Here is a 16,774-nt window from a genome sequence, read left to right on the forward strand (position 1 = left end):
CGTCGAAAGAGAAAATACTTAAGACAGAAAACGAGGCTTCTCACTACAGATGTAGGGAAACATTGTTCCTCTTTGATGATTTTGTAAATAGAACTGTAAATATACCACAGCAATAATATGACAATGCATGTAGACATTTAATTGCTCTTTTTCTATTCATGTTGTCTTTTTTATTAAAAAAAAGAGACAAATACAGGTACCAATTGCAGTCTGGGTGGCCATGCGAATCAGGGAGTGTCTTGATAAAAAAATAACTTCCAACTGTATCCTCAAAGATTTGATCATGTTCTGTATCATTTTTTTTCTGTTCTCGTTCTACTTTATTTATGTGCCCGGCTTGGCTGCGCAATGAAGAAGTGCCAAAAAGTATGATTTCCATGACAAAAGCCTTCAACATATGGTTGGCTGCTTGAAACCTTCCATATGGTCCTCAAAGAAAAAAAAACTGATTAAGATTTTCCACTTTCTTTCTTCCTTTCTCACTCTCTCCCTCTCTCTCTCTCTCTCTCTCCCTCTCTCTCTCTCTCTCTCTCTCTCTCTCTCTCTGTTCCAGCTGAGTATGAAGAAACTAAGCCATGATTGCTGAGGGGAGTTTTGATTTTTCTTGTTCTGCTGCAATTAATACTGACAACAATAGCAATGATAACATTAATAAAAACAATAGCACAAGGAAACACTCAGACGTCTTCTCTTTTTATTCCAAAGGATCACAAAATGTTTCGTTTTTCCAAGTCTGAGAAGGCCTGCAAACACACACACACACACACACACCGTGCAGATTATACCGTGTAGATGGGCCCACCTGTTCAATCAGATTTAATATCCCTCTATCCTCCATTCTCTGAAATATATACGTGTATAATATGAAACGTACTGGAATAAATTGTGTATCAGGAATCTGTTTGAAGCTGCCTTTAGTCAACACAGTGAATAAATCATAGTTTAGACTGTACTGTGCCATCAGCTGTAGCCTCCTGTGTCAATGTTTGATGAATTTTATGAGCTTTACTGTCAATTTACTTTCTTTTAATTTCACCGCCACAGGCCCGCAAATGAAGATTTTTCTTTGTTTTTTTTTTCTCAGCTGCTGAGAGCAGGAACGGTCAGAAGACCTGACAACACCAATCCAGCATTGAATAAGAGTTCCTGGGATGTCGGCGTTATCAAAAGCAGAGGCATCTGTTCCACCACTATTAAGCCCTTCCCGGTCATTAAATTTTAATGGAACATTGATTTTATGCTGGAACTAGTCTTTCTGAGCGACTCAAAAGCGGGAGGAAAATATGGAACAAAATAAAAATGAATCATGACAGCGGACAGGGATTATTATTCTGGGGCTTTTCTTGATTGGTTTCCAGGGAATATACAACACTTGAATTCAATCGTTTGTGTCCTTCAGTGTCCTCCAGCAGCACAGCAGCAGTATAATGAGGCAGCAGGCAGAGAGCAGAGCAGGGACACTTCTGCTGCTCTTTCCTCTCCTTTACTGTCGGAAAGCAGTGCTTGCTGTGGCTGTCACTACAAGCGCCTGTGCTTGTTTAGTTGCTGAAATTCAACAAATAAGTACATAAATTGTCAAATTTAAACCCAGTGTTGATTCTTGTGCACACAGGAGCAACATTTCAGAGCGCTGCAGATCGCACATCATCATTCATGGGCGCACTCACTCAAACTTTACCCTGGCAGATGTTGTCCCTTATCACATTTTATGATGAAAGTAAATAACTGATTTCATTACACGGCAATGGACTATAAAATGAGGACCCAAGCAATCCAATTACTACGCCCGAGGTTGTGCTGTGTGTGTAAGAACAAGAAGCGAATGAGTGATCAGCACCGGCAGGCAGGTAGGGGGACCGCTGCGCTTCCTTCATACATGATGTACACACACACATGCACACACACACACGCACACTGAGCACTTCAGGTAAATTATTGAAAACATCCTACAAAATTGAGCATGCCACATGCTCACTTCAAAGGTATTGACCTGAGAACACCATCATCTTCTGAGTGACTGTCTGAGAGGAAATGTAACTGCCTTCTGATGGGCTGAGGAGTTGCTGCGAGGTTACTGCACAGATCTTCATCCAGCAGCAGAAACAGAAAATGAACAGCACAAACCAAAACAAATAAACACAAACATTTACAGCTGTGTTTATTCTCACTTCAGCTGAACTGCTTCCATGCAAAGACAAATGATCTCTACTGCAAAGATGACTGTGATTGCAGACATGTGAGCAGAAAAATCTATATTCATAATAAACAAGGTTCCAGTGTGTCGATGTGCAAGTGGTTCATTTCTCAAGCAAGTCGAACTGATTAGATGACAAATTAAATGTTTCATTGTTAGAAAAAAAAAAAAAAAAGAACGATTTGAATCTGTAAAGAAATAATGCTAAAATGACATCTTGTGACATTTATATCGACTTCACTTTTCCTAATGAGATGGTAAACTGGATATCTTTCAGCTCTGGAACTCCAGGAAACTGTAATAACCAAGTTCCCCTTTGAACTGACATTTAAAGATCAATCAATAAATCAAAAATACATCAGAATATGACAGAACCGTTGGTAATAATGATATTTGCTTTCTCTGCCCCTCAGTGTTTTTCACTGATTTACCACCCAGTTAAAAAAAGTCAGTCAGATCATTATTCAGAATATATCTAATATTTAAGTTGTTAAAAATGTTATAAAATGGGGCGCTGAAGGCCTCGTGGTTACTGAGCATGCCCAATGTAAGGAGGCTGTGATAGTCCAAGTGTGCCGTACAACAAGACATCTGAAGACGTTCGAAGAGGCTCTGAGAACTTGTGATGGGCCAAAGTCGCTAAATCAAAAAAAAAGTGTGTACAAAAACTACAGTCTAATAAAAATACTCCACTGTTCTTTGTCACTGCCAGTTTCAAATTTACAATGAAAAATAATTTGAATTTTTGCAACTGGTGTCTCTCAGCTTCTAACAGGAGATAAAAAACAAGAAGACATTTTTCTAATAAGAGAAACTATCACTTCTGGATTCAACACCTGCCAGCCTCTCCTCTGACCCTCCCCATACATCTGGCGCCATCTGTTGGTGAATCACAAACTGTCAGCACTCAAAATCAACAACATCAAACTTTGTTAAATGCCAAAAGAGTTCCACTTAGAATCACAAGTGTGGGACATGGTTTCAGTTTATATTTCCTGAATCTCATCTCTATCCATCTAATAACCAGTGTGCGTGCACAATGACCAACAATAATCAACAAGAGGTTAGTAAACCATTCAGGGCCAACCAACTGTAACTGGCCCTTTAAGAGCTAACAGTTTGTCTTTTCACATTCTGCATCACAGGAGAGAGGCTCATTAAAAGTGCCTCCATTCCTCACTGTTTCATCAAGTGAGACTGCCAAGCTCTTTAACTCAGTGTTCTTGATGTTTGTGCTGTTTGTGTAAAACCCATCTGTTTCCCCGTCTCTCTGTTGGCAGAGGGTCCACCTCATCCGTATGCTTCTCTTTTTGAAGTCATGTCAAAATCACATTTTTATGCATCTAAGATATCCAACTTGTCATCAGCACTCAAGCTGAAGTCAAGGAGTGCATTCCTTAAATAGCTCATTTTTTCCTTTTCATATACAATACATGCAGAAACACAGGAAGCGAAAGAAACACAGACGTAAGGTTTTTACCATTTGTTTAATGGATAAATGAGAATATTTGAAAGCTATTTATGTTTATGGTTGATCAGCTAAAAAACATGTATTGCTTCAGTTTTAAGGGTTAAGGTAATTAACTGAAATGCAAGTCTGCAACATAATCCGCATCTAAATAATCTCACTCCAAATGTACTGCGTCTCCTCTCTCTGGGGTGAGGTTGGAAGAGCAATTTCATTTCAAAGCAAGGAAGATCATTAAACAGAAATCCTGTTCTGGGCAGTTTACTAGAAGGAGTCAGTGCGGAAAGTCATTTCATAAGTTTAAGCTGCGAGAGCCAGTCACACATTCAGCCGCAAACGGCAACATCTTCTGCTGCTAAACCGAGTCACAATTTTAGACACATTCATCTATCACAAAGCTATAGTTTGAAGACTGAAAATCACCATCAGAATAATTATCACTTTAAAAGCGTGTCAACGTGTTAAAAAAAAAGAAAAGAAGATGGTATAAATAAATATAGCTCACTTCCCTGTCGGAAAGCTGGCAGGTAATTTTCTCCAGCTGCTCTAAGTGTGACAATCCCACGGGGACTGAAATCTAATATTAACAGCAAATCATTATGTGGGAACTGTTCTTCCGTGACCTGCCGCTGTACCTGTGTGACTAACTCAATCTAAGTAATTGAGATATGTTAGTGACTAGAATACAGTCCTGCTGTGACAGCAGAGGGTCACATGGAGTGTAGTGGGACTCCAAACACACCGCAGCACTGGATATGATTTACATGTCTATATGCTTTGACTGACAGGGTTTTTTTTTTTCTCTTTGTGTGATGCTGGCGTCTTTCAGCGATGTGATAAAGTGGCTTTTGATTGACAGCAAAGAATCTGACATTGTATAAAGTGGTGAATGCCCAGGGGGGGAAATGTCATCATACATATTTACAATACTGTAGTTATTCAGACAGAAACACCAAGTGACGCAGGCAGCGGCATGCTCACTATCAGCATATTACAACATAAATGGAGTTATTCAGTTACTCTTTATTATAGTACTATCAGCCAAATAGCTCTTCAAATGGATAAACGGCAAACAATCTAAAATGACTTTTGGGGAAACCAGAAACATAATGTTGCTGTAAAAGTAAAAAAGAAAAAGGTGTTTTTATTCACTGCGGGTCCTAAATCAGAGGCTGCGTTTAGTTCCTTTTTATTCTACAAGGATATATAATGTACTGATACAACTGTTAATGATTAACCACTATATATAGACCTCCTTCATGTTGCTACTGATCCCCATGTGACCAATTAATCAACATGAGAGACGCTTCCATTGTAGTTCAAAGTATTTGTAATAATTCAATATAATGGCCCTGCCTGTCCTGTCCAAGAAATCATTTTTAATTGTCTCATTAGAAGATGCTGTGGCTGAGCGTTGGTCGAAAACAACAATAGTTCTGTTTCCGCTCCACTGCCGCAAATCTTTGAAGCTTTCCACTCACCTGTGCGATGCTGCGGGCCCAGACGTCCCTTTTTGTGTAACCACAGCAACCTGGCTGGCTCTTTGAAATCCCTGCAAAAATAGAAAATCACCAACTAGTGCACTTTGATGGAGGAAGCCTATATCACGCAACAGTCGACAACACAAAACTCTGACCTCATTAAAAACTATTGTCACCAAAGGATTGTGAGCTTGTAGCGGCGCCTTTCAACTGCACAACTAATTGCAGGACTACAATTTAATGAGAAACAGTTTGGCCATGGAGTGAATAAGTTGTCTCAGAAAAGGGCTAAAGTTTTTGTTTGGCACTATATCTATAGACGCCAAGAAATATTCAACAGCTTTCTAACAATAAAGGCTGTTTACATGCCAGGGAGCCAGCTTGTTAACCCGAATGTTCTGTTTGAAAAGCACACACTTCACTTTGCTATGAGGTTGATACTTCATTACTTCTTCATTGACTGCTCATCATCATGATTTTAACAAAGCTCTAAAAGTGCTTCTGTTATTGGATTGTACAACAGATCAGATCTGTGTGACCTCAAACATATCCAGAGCATATGAGGAAACAAACTGCATGCATCTGAAGGAATATGTTTGTGTAAGCATAGAGGATATAACACTGGTGTCTGTATTTGTTTCCTCGTCTGTCTTATGGATGACTGTCCATCACTGGTTAAAGCAGTGATCTACAGTCGTGCAGTTAAATACTAATTCTGTGGGTGTACATCTTCACCCAAAGACATTACCAATCAAATGAAAAGGTAAAAATGATGCGTCAACAGAAAAGAGTCACTAAAAACAAAAATACAGAAATTATTTTCTTTAATTCAAAGTTTCCCAGGATTTAAAGCTTAAGAGTAAGTTTCATATTACTGTTTACACTGCCAACCCATCAAATTCCACTACTGGTTCAAAACTGCTTCAATCCTTAACAATAACTAACCTACAGCTGGCATTCATTTCAACAATCACCCAATCTACATGTAGGCTATACTGCTCCGTATCAAATCACAAAACTAGTTAGTAACTTGCCATTGAACTGGATTATTCAGCAGATACAGAGCCAGATCAGTCATTGGTGGAGTTAAACTTACCTGCAGCAGTTGATTCCAGTTGAAATAACTGGTAGGCCTCATTTTGCTCTTTAGTCTTGGATGTGTGAATAAGAAACCCCTTGCTTATAAAAAAAAAAAAAACATGATATATCAATGTTGCATTTAAAAACATATTGACAATGCAACACTATAGTAGGCTATTCTACTTAGTTTAGACCTCATTTGGGATAGCTACCTAATTGAGCAGATATTGTCATCCTTTAAAATGGGCTTTCTATGGCAGCAATAGGCAGTCTAAAACACCCGTGTCAATCACTTGTGAAACAAATACACGTTGTGAGGTTTTAACCTCGGATTAAACGAGTTTTTCGGTCTTTTTTTTAACAAGCCAACTAGTAGCGACTGTTAAGAAGGGGCGTAGTACATACGTGATTGACAGCGCCAATGACCAATCAAAACCTCCCATTGACGACGCAAACGTTACGCACTACGTAAACAAACTAGTTTCGAGGAAGTAGAGAAACGCACAGTCTGAGGGAGACGAGTTTACTAAAGTCAGAAGGTAAATGTTTCGGCTATGGCTCGGCGGTAATCCCGGGGTTAAATTGTTTGTTTCATCTTGTAGAAACATGTCGTCAGAGTCCCTTCAGTCAGCTGAGGCGGCGGGAGACGAGAGAAGCTGCGTCAACAAGTCGATTCACTCAGACAACGTGAAGGAAGTTCATAACGTCCCGATGGACGTCATCATCAGACCTCTTCCTCCTGAACTGGACGAGCTGAAAGTCCAGAGTCTGATGCACACAATAAGGGTAAAACAATATGTTTCCTATGTATGTCTGTATTTAAAAGTCAGTGTAAGGCGTTGTATTAAGACGTAAAATGATTATTTGTTTTCATATAACATGTATCTCTTACTTACATAAAGAATGTGTGATTTATTTATGGGACGTTTTGTGCGGTTGTTTGTAACAATGTTACAAAAGTAGGAGGTCTATACTTTTTTTCTTTTACTTTTTAGACTATTTCTCTGCCTTTAGGAGAGAACATAACGCTCATGTGCTGATACATTTATGTTGGTAAAGATGTTTTATTTCTACTATAAATAAAGTTCACATTGTATTGTACTTCACGTTTTATGTTGTTCTTTGCTCTAAATCTGCTGAAAGTATTAACTGTCATTTTGTCTGTCCTTCCAGGAGTCAGCAGACATCAGTGTAGTTCCTCCCATTGATGTGCTCTGGATCAAAGGTCGAGAGGGGGGGAATTACTTCTACTCTTTCGGAGGCTGTCACAGGTTTGCTGCCTATCAGAGGTTAAACATGTCGACCATCCCAGCCAAGCTCATCAAATCAAACACTTCAGACCTCATCACCTACCTGGGGGCTTCCACACCTGATCTGCGCTGACACTGGAGCAGCTTAGAGTGTATTTTTTAGAGACTTCGTTCAGGTGATTCACACACATGAAGCCTTCTTTTTCAGCTGCTGACTGCAGAGTGAGGATTTACCAGTAGGGGGAAATGTAACTCTTTAGCCAAACAGAGAAAGTTTTTTAGAACTTATCTAATGTTATTTAAAGGATATATATGTCTGCTTGTGAGTGTGTTTGTATAAACAGATTATACTATTTTATGTGCAGTTATTTATTGTACAGTTAAAATTATAATGGGTAAATAGATGAGTGACAGCAGCGGTTTTCACTTGTGATACTTGGAAACATGCAGTTGTTGGTAATAATAATAAAAAATGCCTCTGATATTCCAATGATACAAAAAGTCTTGACAATATGGCATTGTCAGCCAGTTGTATTGCTGCATTCAGGACATGTTGGCAGAATGAGAAGAGGATAAAGGTACAATATTCATGACTTTGAAATGATGAATTATTCCAAGATGTTTGGGAACATCAAGCTGACAACACATTTGCCCCTTCTTTCAATCATAAGCTCCTTTTACTGATCGCCCCTCAGAAGGAGAAATCCATAGGTTGTTACTTGAAAGTATTTATCTTATTTTTATATATGTGTCCTTCAGATAAACTAATTTCAAATGATAATATGAGACTCACATGAAAACAGTGCAGGCACACTGATAGAGACATGTTCCTGTTTACCATATCCTCCACATGCTTTTAGGACGTGTGCATGCACGCTCAGAGAGAAGTGAGGTGTTGCACTGATTGCACATGGGACAGACTTATTAGGTCTACTTTGAAAACACTTACTGATTACACATTAGTTATCAAAAAGTCTTCTGAAAGAGCATTTCAAATGCACATGATACAGATGTTTAAAAGTATTTATTACATCAGAGTGTTCTCAAAAAGGCCAAGCAATCACACATGCACTGTAAACACACATTCAAATAAAAGAGTCCACATCACACCCAGAATATGATTAATAAAAGTTCCAGTGCTGTCATAAAGAGATGTTTTGATTCTTCTGGTATTTTCACTAACATTTAATGTTTTCAAGAGTATTTGCCAGTTGCTCCAATTACACTCACATGTATTGATAAGGTTGTTTGAATTGAATTAGTTGCTCCTATAGGAGTGTCCTATTTTAAAAAAAAAAAAAAAAAAAAGATAAATGAGTCTAGTCCTGGTCAGTTTACATGAAAACCCTCTTTAACCAAAGTTCATTCTGTCTGTTCTTGAAAAGTCATCATGGTGAAATTATTTTAAAAAAATCTGTGCAACCAAGATTGATGGCTGACACATCACTTGACCACAAAGAGATAAAAGTATAGAACTGCAATCTTTAAACAATAATAATAATAATAATAATAGTTTGTTTCTGCTATGAAGGCCTGTTTGTTGTGGACGCTGACCTTGAAACGGAGCTGTCATTAAATCTGTTCCTTTTCCCCCCTCACTCTTGGAGGAAGGAACTGTAGCTTTGATACGAGTAAACTGTACATTAAGGGTCATTGCTCACAGACGAGGCTTTTTCTGACATCAGCACATTCACAATGCGAGAGCAGAGCTGCTTGATGGTCTCCCTTTGTGACCATTGAGGAAATGAAGGGAGAGACCCGAGGCAGCTTTTACCGACCGGCCCTAAAGGACTCTAAATTTCTCCCTTGAATCGTCGCGTGTGAGAAGACTTCCTGTGGCTCGCTCACTGTCTGGAAGTAACCATATCCTCAAAGGCGTTTTGACACGCAACACCGGTATGAAAACATATATTGCACCTGTTGCTTTCTGGGAGCTTTTTCCTTGGGTGGGTCTGGGCACTTTATCTTTCAGGATTTAAACAGATCAAGAGGTCTTAAGGGGCTAAGAAGAGGAAGTGTTTGTGGCCATTTTTTTTTTTTTTTTTTACAAATGTCAATTCTCAAATACTTTTACTGCTCTATTGCTTAATCTTGACCTAAAATCACTTTTGTTGTTCAGGTTTAAAAAAAAAAACATAAACACAGACTGCATTCAATTCGACTTTTTTATTCTTTCATAGAGAAAAAAAGAGAAATGAAGCCTTTTAAATAAAGTGCTAAAGCAAGTCAAGGCTAGTTTAATTAAAATATAATTGATATTCAGTTTGCACCATTCAGTGCTTTACACTTTTATCAAACAGTGCATTAATAACAATCAGGGCCTTAAAATAAGAAGTAAAATATGATTTTATAATATAAGACATAATAAACAGAAAATAAAAGAAGTACATTTTCTGCCTGTCATTTACCATCTCTCTTATTTCACACTGCCCACTGTCTGTCCTATCCGCTTCATAAAGGCATAAATAAAAAACTTTTAAAGCAGAAGTTTTAGAGGTAATATACATGTGAATGAAGTAAGGATGTGTCCAATGGTCACCTAAGATAAATGACAGACCAGTACAAATACATCATATGTCAGGCATGAACCAAAGTTTGAATTGACAGGTTGATTAGAGGAGCGTACTGTACAGCAGAGTGTAGTACAGCAGAAGTGATAAATCAGCACCTGGCTTGAGAAAGAGTAACTCAATCCAGTGAATTTTTATTTCTGTTACTAAGATGGAAACATATCAGACAAAGTTCAGTCATTTTAAAATAGATTTATCTTTGTTTAAGGCGAAGATGATCTGACATACTTCAAAGTTTTTCATGGTGTCTTGTGCGCCCCCTGGTGGCTGTGTTTATGTGTAGTTTATGTACTTTACAGAAGAGACGTATGTACAAACATTTGTAACCATTACTAGATTTAAAAGTAAAGGCTTACATTTAGTGCGACAGATTTCAAAGCATTGATTCAGTTCATCTGAGATGAAGTCTGAATCACATCACCAGCAGCCACCCTGAGGCTTTATGTCAATACAGTAAAAAACACAGTTATATAAATAATGATACAGAGAGGATCATTCTTTCTTATGAAAGCGTTTGATCCTATGAAGAGGAAGTGTTTTATTTATATTGGTGCACACTCTTTTGTTGTCTATAATTGTTTGATTAAAAAAAAAAAACTAAAAAAAGAGACGTTTCCTCTGCCGCCGTCACTTCTGTCGTCTATAAAGTGACCCAGTGGACAAACTGTACATAACTACCTCGAATGATTCAGGCTCTCCCTCTACATGTAAAATACGGCTTTAGAACAGTATTTCTGCCTTGCCAGCTCATCCATTTGTTCCAGTCGAGGAGGCATTACAACCAAAGCCTCTTGAAAGAGTTTGGTTGATGACTTCTCACAGCTTCCTATCCGGAATTCCCTCACACTGCCGGTTTCTGCAGGCGTGTAATTTGTGCCAGATTTGCAACGCCGTATCCACCCTCTGACCTCACCACTGTGTGCTCTGTAACACACTGTGTGAGGACTTTCATCACAGTTTTGCTTTGTGGATGATTTTCTCTAAGGTTGCCGATCAGAGTAAACACTTGACAAGTCTCCTCTATGGATGTAGTAGGTAAACAAAACGGCATATTCCTCATAAATTGTGTTGATGACTTAACCTGTTGCCCAAAGCCCCTGCTGCAAAATTAGAATAATCAAAGCCTGCATGCAACAGTGGTGTGTAATGCACTGCATATATATATATTATCCCTGACAAATAACCTGATTAATAAATCTACAACCACAAAATATTCCTCTAACTGTAAGGAAGGAGTAAAGAAAACAGACAATGTTCAAATTTAAGAGGCAAAAATCAGTTATGAAGCTACAGCTGTACAGCTTTTATTTAGCAGAAAATGGCCTGTCAGTCTAAAGTCCAAGTCTCAGAAAGCTCCCCAAAACATGTCTGTGAAGTTTCTTGCCAAAAATCCAGTCTGATCCTGGATACCTATTAACCTTTATTTCATCTCTGCTCAGAACAGGCTGTTTATGTGTCTGTAACTTTAAATGTAAATGAGCTGTGTCTGACCACGCCCCCTCTGTGAGATGACAGACTCATAGGGCAGAACAAACACCTAGTTGTGGGAATGAAACCCACTTTGTGGAGGGGTTAATGCCTTTTGTGATGAAACTCATACAGGACAGGTGTAAGTGTTAAAGAAAAATAAAGTGCATTTTGCATTTTATGTGACCTTTACGTTTTTCTTTACAACAACTATAGTCCTAACCTTAACTGCGTGTGTTTCCTAAACATGGCCAGGAACACAGGGACAGGAAACTGATCTCCATATTCCCATGAAAAACTAAAGCCAGCTGTCTGTTGCTTTTAGCACAGAGCCCTTTTCCCAAAGAGGAGACCTAAATCTTTAAATCACCAAAGTTCAGATTTAGTCATTTCAGTAAAACTGGCTGTGACTGTTCAGTTTACTAAAATACCTGGACAATGTTAGCTTCTTCAAATGATACTTGAATAGGACTAAAGGTGATTTCAATGGGGGTATCAGCCAAACGTTTAACGCTCCTGTGAGTGTTCAGCAGTAGTATTGTGAATGTGGGATTCGCTCAAAATAAACTGCTTGTATTGTGTTCCCTGTAATGAAGAAACGGATTGATGTCTTTTGAATAGTCGGAAAACAATGGAGCACTATCACACAGAGGAATTAAACTATATCTGGCTTTGGCTACACAGGCGGTACTTGTTAGCAGGATCAACACATTGTTGGTTTTCAGCTTTTAATGGGATTGCTTGACTGCAAGAAAAATCTAGAAAATCAAGTACACAAGTTTCTCCCACCAACAGTGGAAAGTTGCTGCTGCTTTATTTCTTCTTGTATTTTCCATTTTAACGATTCAATAAAGACCACCACATCCATTTGTGAGGGAAACAGTGGCCTTGATGATGACAGGTGGATAAGGGGCAGAATATTAGCGGTCCATTAGCATTGAACATGCTCAACTTGATTGACCTTGGACGTAAATGCAAATTTAAGAAAACAACATCCTTGAAAATAGTGTGTTCTAAATGGTGAAGTTATGAGGTGGGTAATTATCGAGAAACAAACAAGAGTTAACAACATTTCAAAAGTAATTGATTGCAAAAATGCAAAAAGCTGTTTCACCAAACACATTGGCATGCTGATAGCTTTAACAAGAAAGAATCTTTTAAAGTCTATACCTGTACAGTAAGGTACATCGACAGTCAGGTAAACCATTCAGTCATTTAGTTTAATCCTAATAAAATAATGAACAGACTCATTTAGGGCCTGCACTGCCACGGACACTTGTTTTTCCCTTTTCCCGTTTTCATCTGATTTGTTAATCTCTCTTGTTTAAGGAATGCAATTCTTCAAAATAAATGACTTACTGTTAAAAAAAAATGCTAAGTGTTGGACGGACAACCTGAGGTTGTCATCTGTAGAACTAAAAAACATACAGCTCAAACAGAGAACACCTTCTGTCCTGATCTGTTCTTCAGACAGAGCTGCTGTTGTTGGAGATCTCTGAAGAACAACAACTCAAGACTCAGTGGGAGGCAAAAACAACATGCTGTGGTCTCATAAATGTATGTGCTTCTTTCACAGTTCCTTGAAGTACGACAGTTGCTCCAAGTTAGCTTCATATGCATCTTGTTAAATTGACATTTAAGCATGCATTTGACAGGCTGGTTGTCCCACAAACACACAAAATTGATGCCTCAGGGTTCCTGAAAAAAGTAATTAACCCAACAGCAACAGAGTGTCTGATATTTGCAAATTAATTTATTTGCTGATCCTTTGGGGGAATTTCTTAACCTTTAATTTGTGACTGAGGGATTATCAGATATCACAGATCTGTATCAGTTTGTGTATATTCAATGACTCGTAATTCTTTTAATTAATTTGTATAAAGTTAACTCTCTGGAGACCCTAACTTATTTATGCTAACCAAAAAAAAAACAGCCGGTTTACTGGTTCAGCTTTGTGTCTGCTATTGAGACCTCAGTGACCTTAAAACAGTCAGACAGTTTGGGTGTCTGATGTCTGACTGTTTTTGCAGCTGAGACAAACTTAACTGGTTGCATTTGCTGCAGACTGTAGTTGAAGGAGACGTGTCCTGATGTGACTTAAATCAAACATTTGCAACTGCTTTGTTTTTTTTAAACTTGGGGCAGAAAGCAAATAAAGTGTCACCCTTCCAGCATCTTCTTCTCAGTGTGTATTTACTCACATTTCCCTTTCCTTTGGCATTGTAACCCAACAGCAGCTTTTAATATGTTGACTTAACAACATGATTATTTACTTTAAGTTATCCCAAGTCTTTCTGTTGCTTTTTAATGGGGACGCAAGGTCGAACAACAAGTCATACTTCCTGGAACAATATATTCAAATGAAATAAGTCCTTGCATTTGACTTGACCACATACAATGGAAATGTAAGAGTCGACAAGACAAACATGATTTACATACAGATCCAGTTCTCGTGTTCTCCAAACACCTGCACCATTAAGTTTGGTTTGGTGCAGGACTGGGTTCATTTTGGGCCGGACTGCATCACTGTGGTTTACCAGCCAACAAAAACAAATGTCAGCGGGTGGCAGCACCATAAACATGTCAGGTTAAAACAAGACAGTAAAGTTTTTAAATAGGCACAAGGCAAACATTATTCTCTAAATGACATTTCAAGACTTTTAATTACTATTGACTTTCGCAGCTTTATAACCCAGCGGCTGGTCCCCTAGTTTCTAGATTTACCTGCAGTAGATTACCCCTGTGGTGGAAGTACTTTTAAGATCTGAATATTTTCATGCAATGCAGAAACTCGATGAAAAGGTGTGAAAATATGATTGCACTTTGCAAACACGCTTACTTTAGTAAATGCTGAAGTGGGTGGCATCAGTTTATTTGTTACATATTTGTCTCTATACAAATAAGCATGAAATAAATAAATAGATTTACTTTTTTATTGTATTTATTGTATTTTGCATATCAAAGATTTTACACCAACTTGATTTGACAGCTTTGAAACTTTATTGATGAAAATGTTATCTACATATCTGTAATTTAATTTACAAAATTAAAAAAAAAAAATCAAACTAGCTGGAATCGAATACAAAATGTGAAGATTAGGTCTAATGTTACTGCATAACATCACAAACATAGAGTCTAACTGTAACACATAAGGAATATCAGAACTCTCCTAAACTTGATCTCATATTGCTGCCTTTTATTTTCCTGCTTGATTATTTTTAAGATGTAGAATTTTAACTTTTAAAGAATAGCCTACTTGTTTGTGTTTTATAGAACTTGTCCCTGGATTTTGGGGATGAATGTGCCACCACCCTTTTTGTCTTGTAAGTTCTAAAAGTCAACTGTGCATTTATTTAGTTAAAAATGTGGCACATAGTGAGTTACACTTTGGGTTTACTATAATAGTGAATGCTGCGAGCAGCTCCTCCCATCCAGCTATAAGAGCCAGCTGTGCAGGTAGTCAGGGTCCATCCCTCAAACAAGCTACTGCACACAGACTGATGAGGAGTCTGTATGCTTTGTTACAAACGTGTTTTCTTCCTAAATTGTTACATGCACTCTTTGTAACTTAAAGAGATGCGGGGATAGCCCCTGCAGAACGGTTCCGTTATCCTAACTACGGATTTGGAGTTTGCTTTTGAAGCTTTTAATGATGGCTTTCGCCATGCTGCGGCCCGTGACGACACAGTTGATCTACTCAGACTTCACCATCACTTCTGAGGATGACGACTACCGCAGCGAGAGCGACGGCAGCTCGGAGCAAAGTTTCTGTAGGTCCACTGAGAAACGACGGAGGATTTCGCGCAAACTTGAAGCTGAGCCTGTGGTGGTGAAGCAGAGGAGCGCAGCTAACGCCCGGGAGAGGGGAAGGACCCAGAGTGTCAACACCGCTTTCACAGCCCTCCGGACTCTCATTCCCACCGAGCCGGTGGACAGAAAACTCTCCAAAATAGAAACTCTTCGCCTGGCGTCCAGCTACATTTCCCATTTAGCAAACGTGCTTCTTCTCGGGGACGCCGGCTCGGATGGACAGCCCTGCCTCGACGCGGTCCATGCGCAAGGAGAGAGCGGGGCGCAGCAGCCACGAACCATCTGCACCTTCTGTTTGAGCAACCAAAGAAAAGGGGTAAAAGCTGCTTTTACTCTATTGTAATCTCGTGACATTACAAATGATGCGCAAATTGTGCTGAATTTAGACGCAAGAGAACAGTTAACATATTTTGAATATTGATTTGTCTCTATCTCAGCATTTGTTTCACTTAAGTCGTTTCTACATTTCTTGTTTGCCTTGTTTTTACAGTGTGTGCGTAAAAGGCGCCTTTACCCACTGCATGTCTCGGAGCATGCAGTAAATTCTTCACACAGTCAAATCCAGATTGTTTGCTATACTTGTGTTTCTCTTGCATTTGGAGATGTAACTGATCTGATGATATAATGATATAAAACGGTCATGAAAAACGTAGTTGTTGATTTGTACAGATTAGGGTGTCATATGACAGAGACATCAATGAGGGCCCGAGCACACACAAAGTGTGAGGACGCTGTTGGAATGCAAATGATCATTAATATGTTTATCTTGTTTTCTATTTCAGATAAAAGATGCCAAAGACTGTTTAAAGATGCGAGGGCTGGGTCCGCTGAGAATGAGACGCTGACTGAAGAGCAGTGGATGATTACAACCTGAAAATCCTCAAAGACTTTCTCAGGGAAGAGTCAATGTTGGCGTTACAAAGCAGGCAATCACACACAACACACACTTTGACATGCTGGATCAAATGAAGAAACCAAAGAAGAGACTATTTATACTTTACTGAGAAATGTAAGCATAAGCCTTTCAATGATGCAGTGCATTTGTTTGAAACTTGTGCCTTTTTTAACTTTCAAAAGTTTTAAATAAAGTTTATTTTATGAAATAAAAGAGATTATTTCTGGATTATTTTTTATGGAATTTTAGGGAGATTTGCTTTTCTATTTTAACAGGAAGCTTAAGAACAGTTTAGAAACAGCTATTCTAAAGTTAAATAAATGCTTGATTAACACTTTATAAATTCTGTAAAAGCAAAATACTTTTTGTCTTAACCCCTAAATTGGCATGAAACAACCTTCATTTCATTCAGGAAAGCTGTCTTTCTCTCACAAACATGCTTCCATTGTTTCGTGTTATGCAGCCGAGATGTTTCTGAAGCTTCAGCAGAAGTTCTGGAGTTTCTGGTATCAATGACTCGTGTATTTTTTTTTCTAGCTCTCACGATCGGTGTTTTTTT

General features: G+C 38.5%; 3 protein-coding genes across 3 annotated transcripts in view; 2 read left to right on the forward strand and 1 right to left on the reverse strand.

The window, feature by feature from the left end:
- LOC306833385 (uncharacterized protein) overlaps positions 1-6,471 on the reverse strand; it is a 66,411-nt gene extending 59,940 nt beyond the window's left edge. The window contains exons 1-3 of the mRNA XM_079358623.1: positions 6,436-6,471; positions 6,240-6,322; positions 5,144-5,214 (exon numbers count right to left, since the gene is read on the reverse strand). The gene's annotated coding sequence lies outside the window, so the exon portion shown is untranslated. The remainder of the gene's footprint in view (positions 1-5,143; positions 5,215-6,239; positions 6,323-6,435) is intronic.
- Positions 6,472-6,675: 204 nt separating this feature from the next.
- srxn1 (sulfiredoxin 1 homolog) lies at positions 6,676-8,620 on the forward strand. The gene is made up of 2 exons (XM_079358624.1): positions 6,676-7,009; positions 7,397-8,620. The coding sequence occupies exons 1-2, from the start codon at positions 6,767-6,769 to the stop codon at positions 7,604-7,606; spliced, it is 453 nt and encodes a 150-aa protein (XP_079214750.1). The 5' UTR covers positions 6,676-6,766; the 3' UTR covers positions 7,607-8,620.
- Positions 8,621-14,974: 6,354 nt separating this feature from the next.
- On the forward strand, positions 14,975-16,422 carry tcf15 (transcription factor 15). The gene is made up of 2 exons (XM_079358622.1): positions 14,975-15,636; positions 16,103-16,422. The coding sequence occupies exons 1-2, from the start codon at positions 15,160-15,162 to the stop codon at positions 16,163-16,165; spliced, it is 540 nt and encodes a 179-aa protein (XP_079214748.1). The 5' UTR covers positions 14,975-15,159; the 3' UTR covers positions 16,166-16,422.
- The last annotated feature ends 352 nt before the right edge of the window (positions 16,423-16,774 follow it).

The sequence above is a fragment of the Symphodus melops genome (genome assembly GCF_947650265.1).
Source record: "Symphodus melops genome assembly, chromosome: 13".
NCBI classification, from domain to species: Eukaryota; Metazoa; Chordata; class Actinopteri; order Labriformes; family Labridae; genus Symphodus; species Symphodus melops.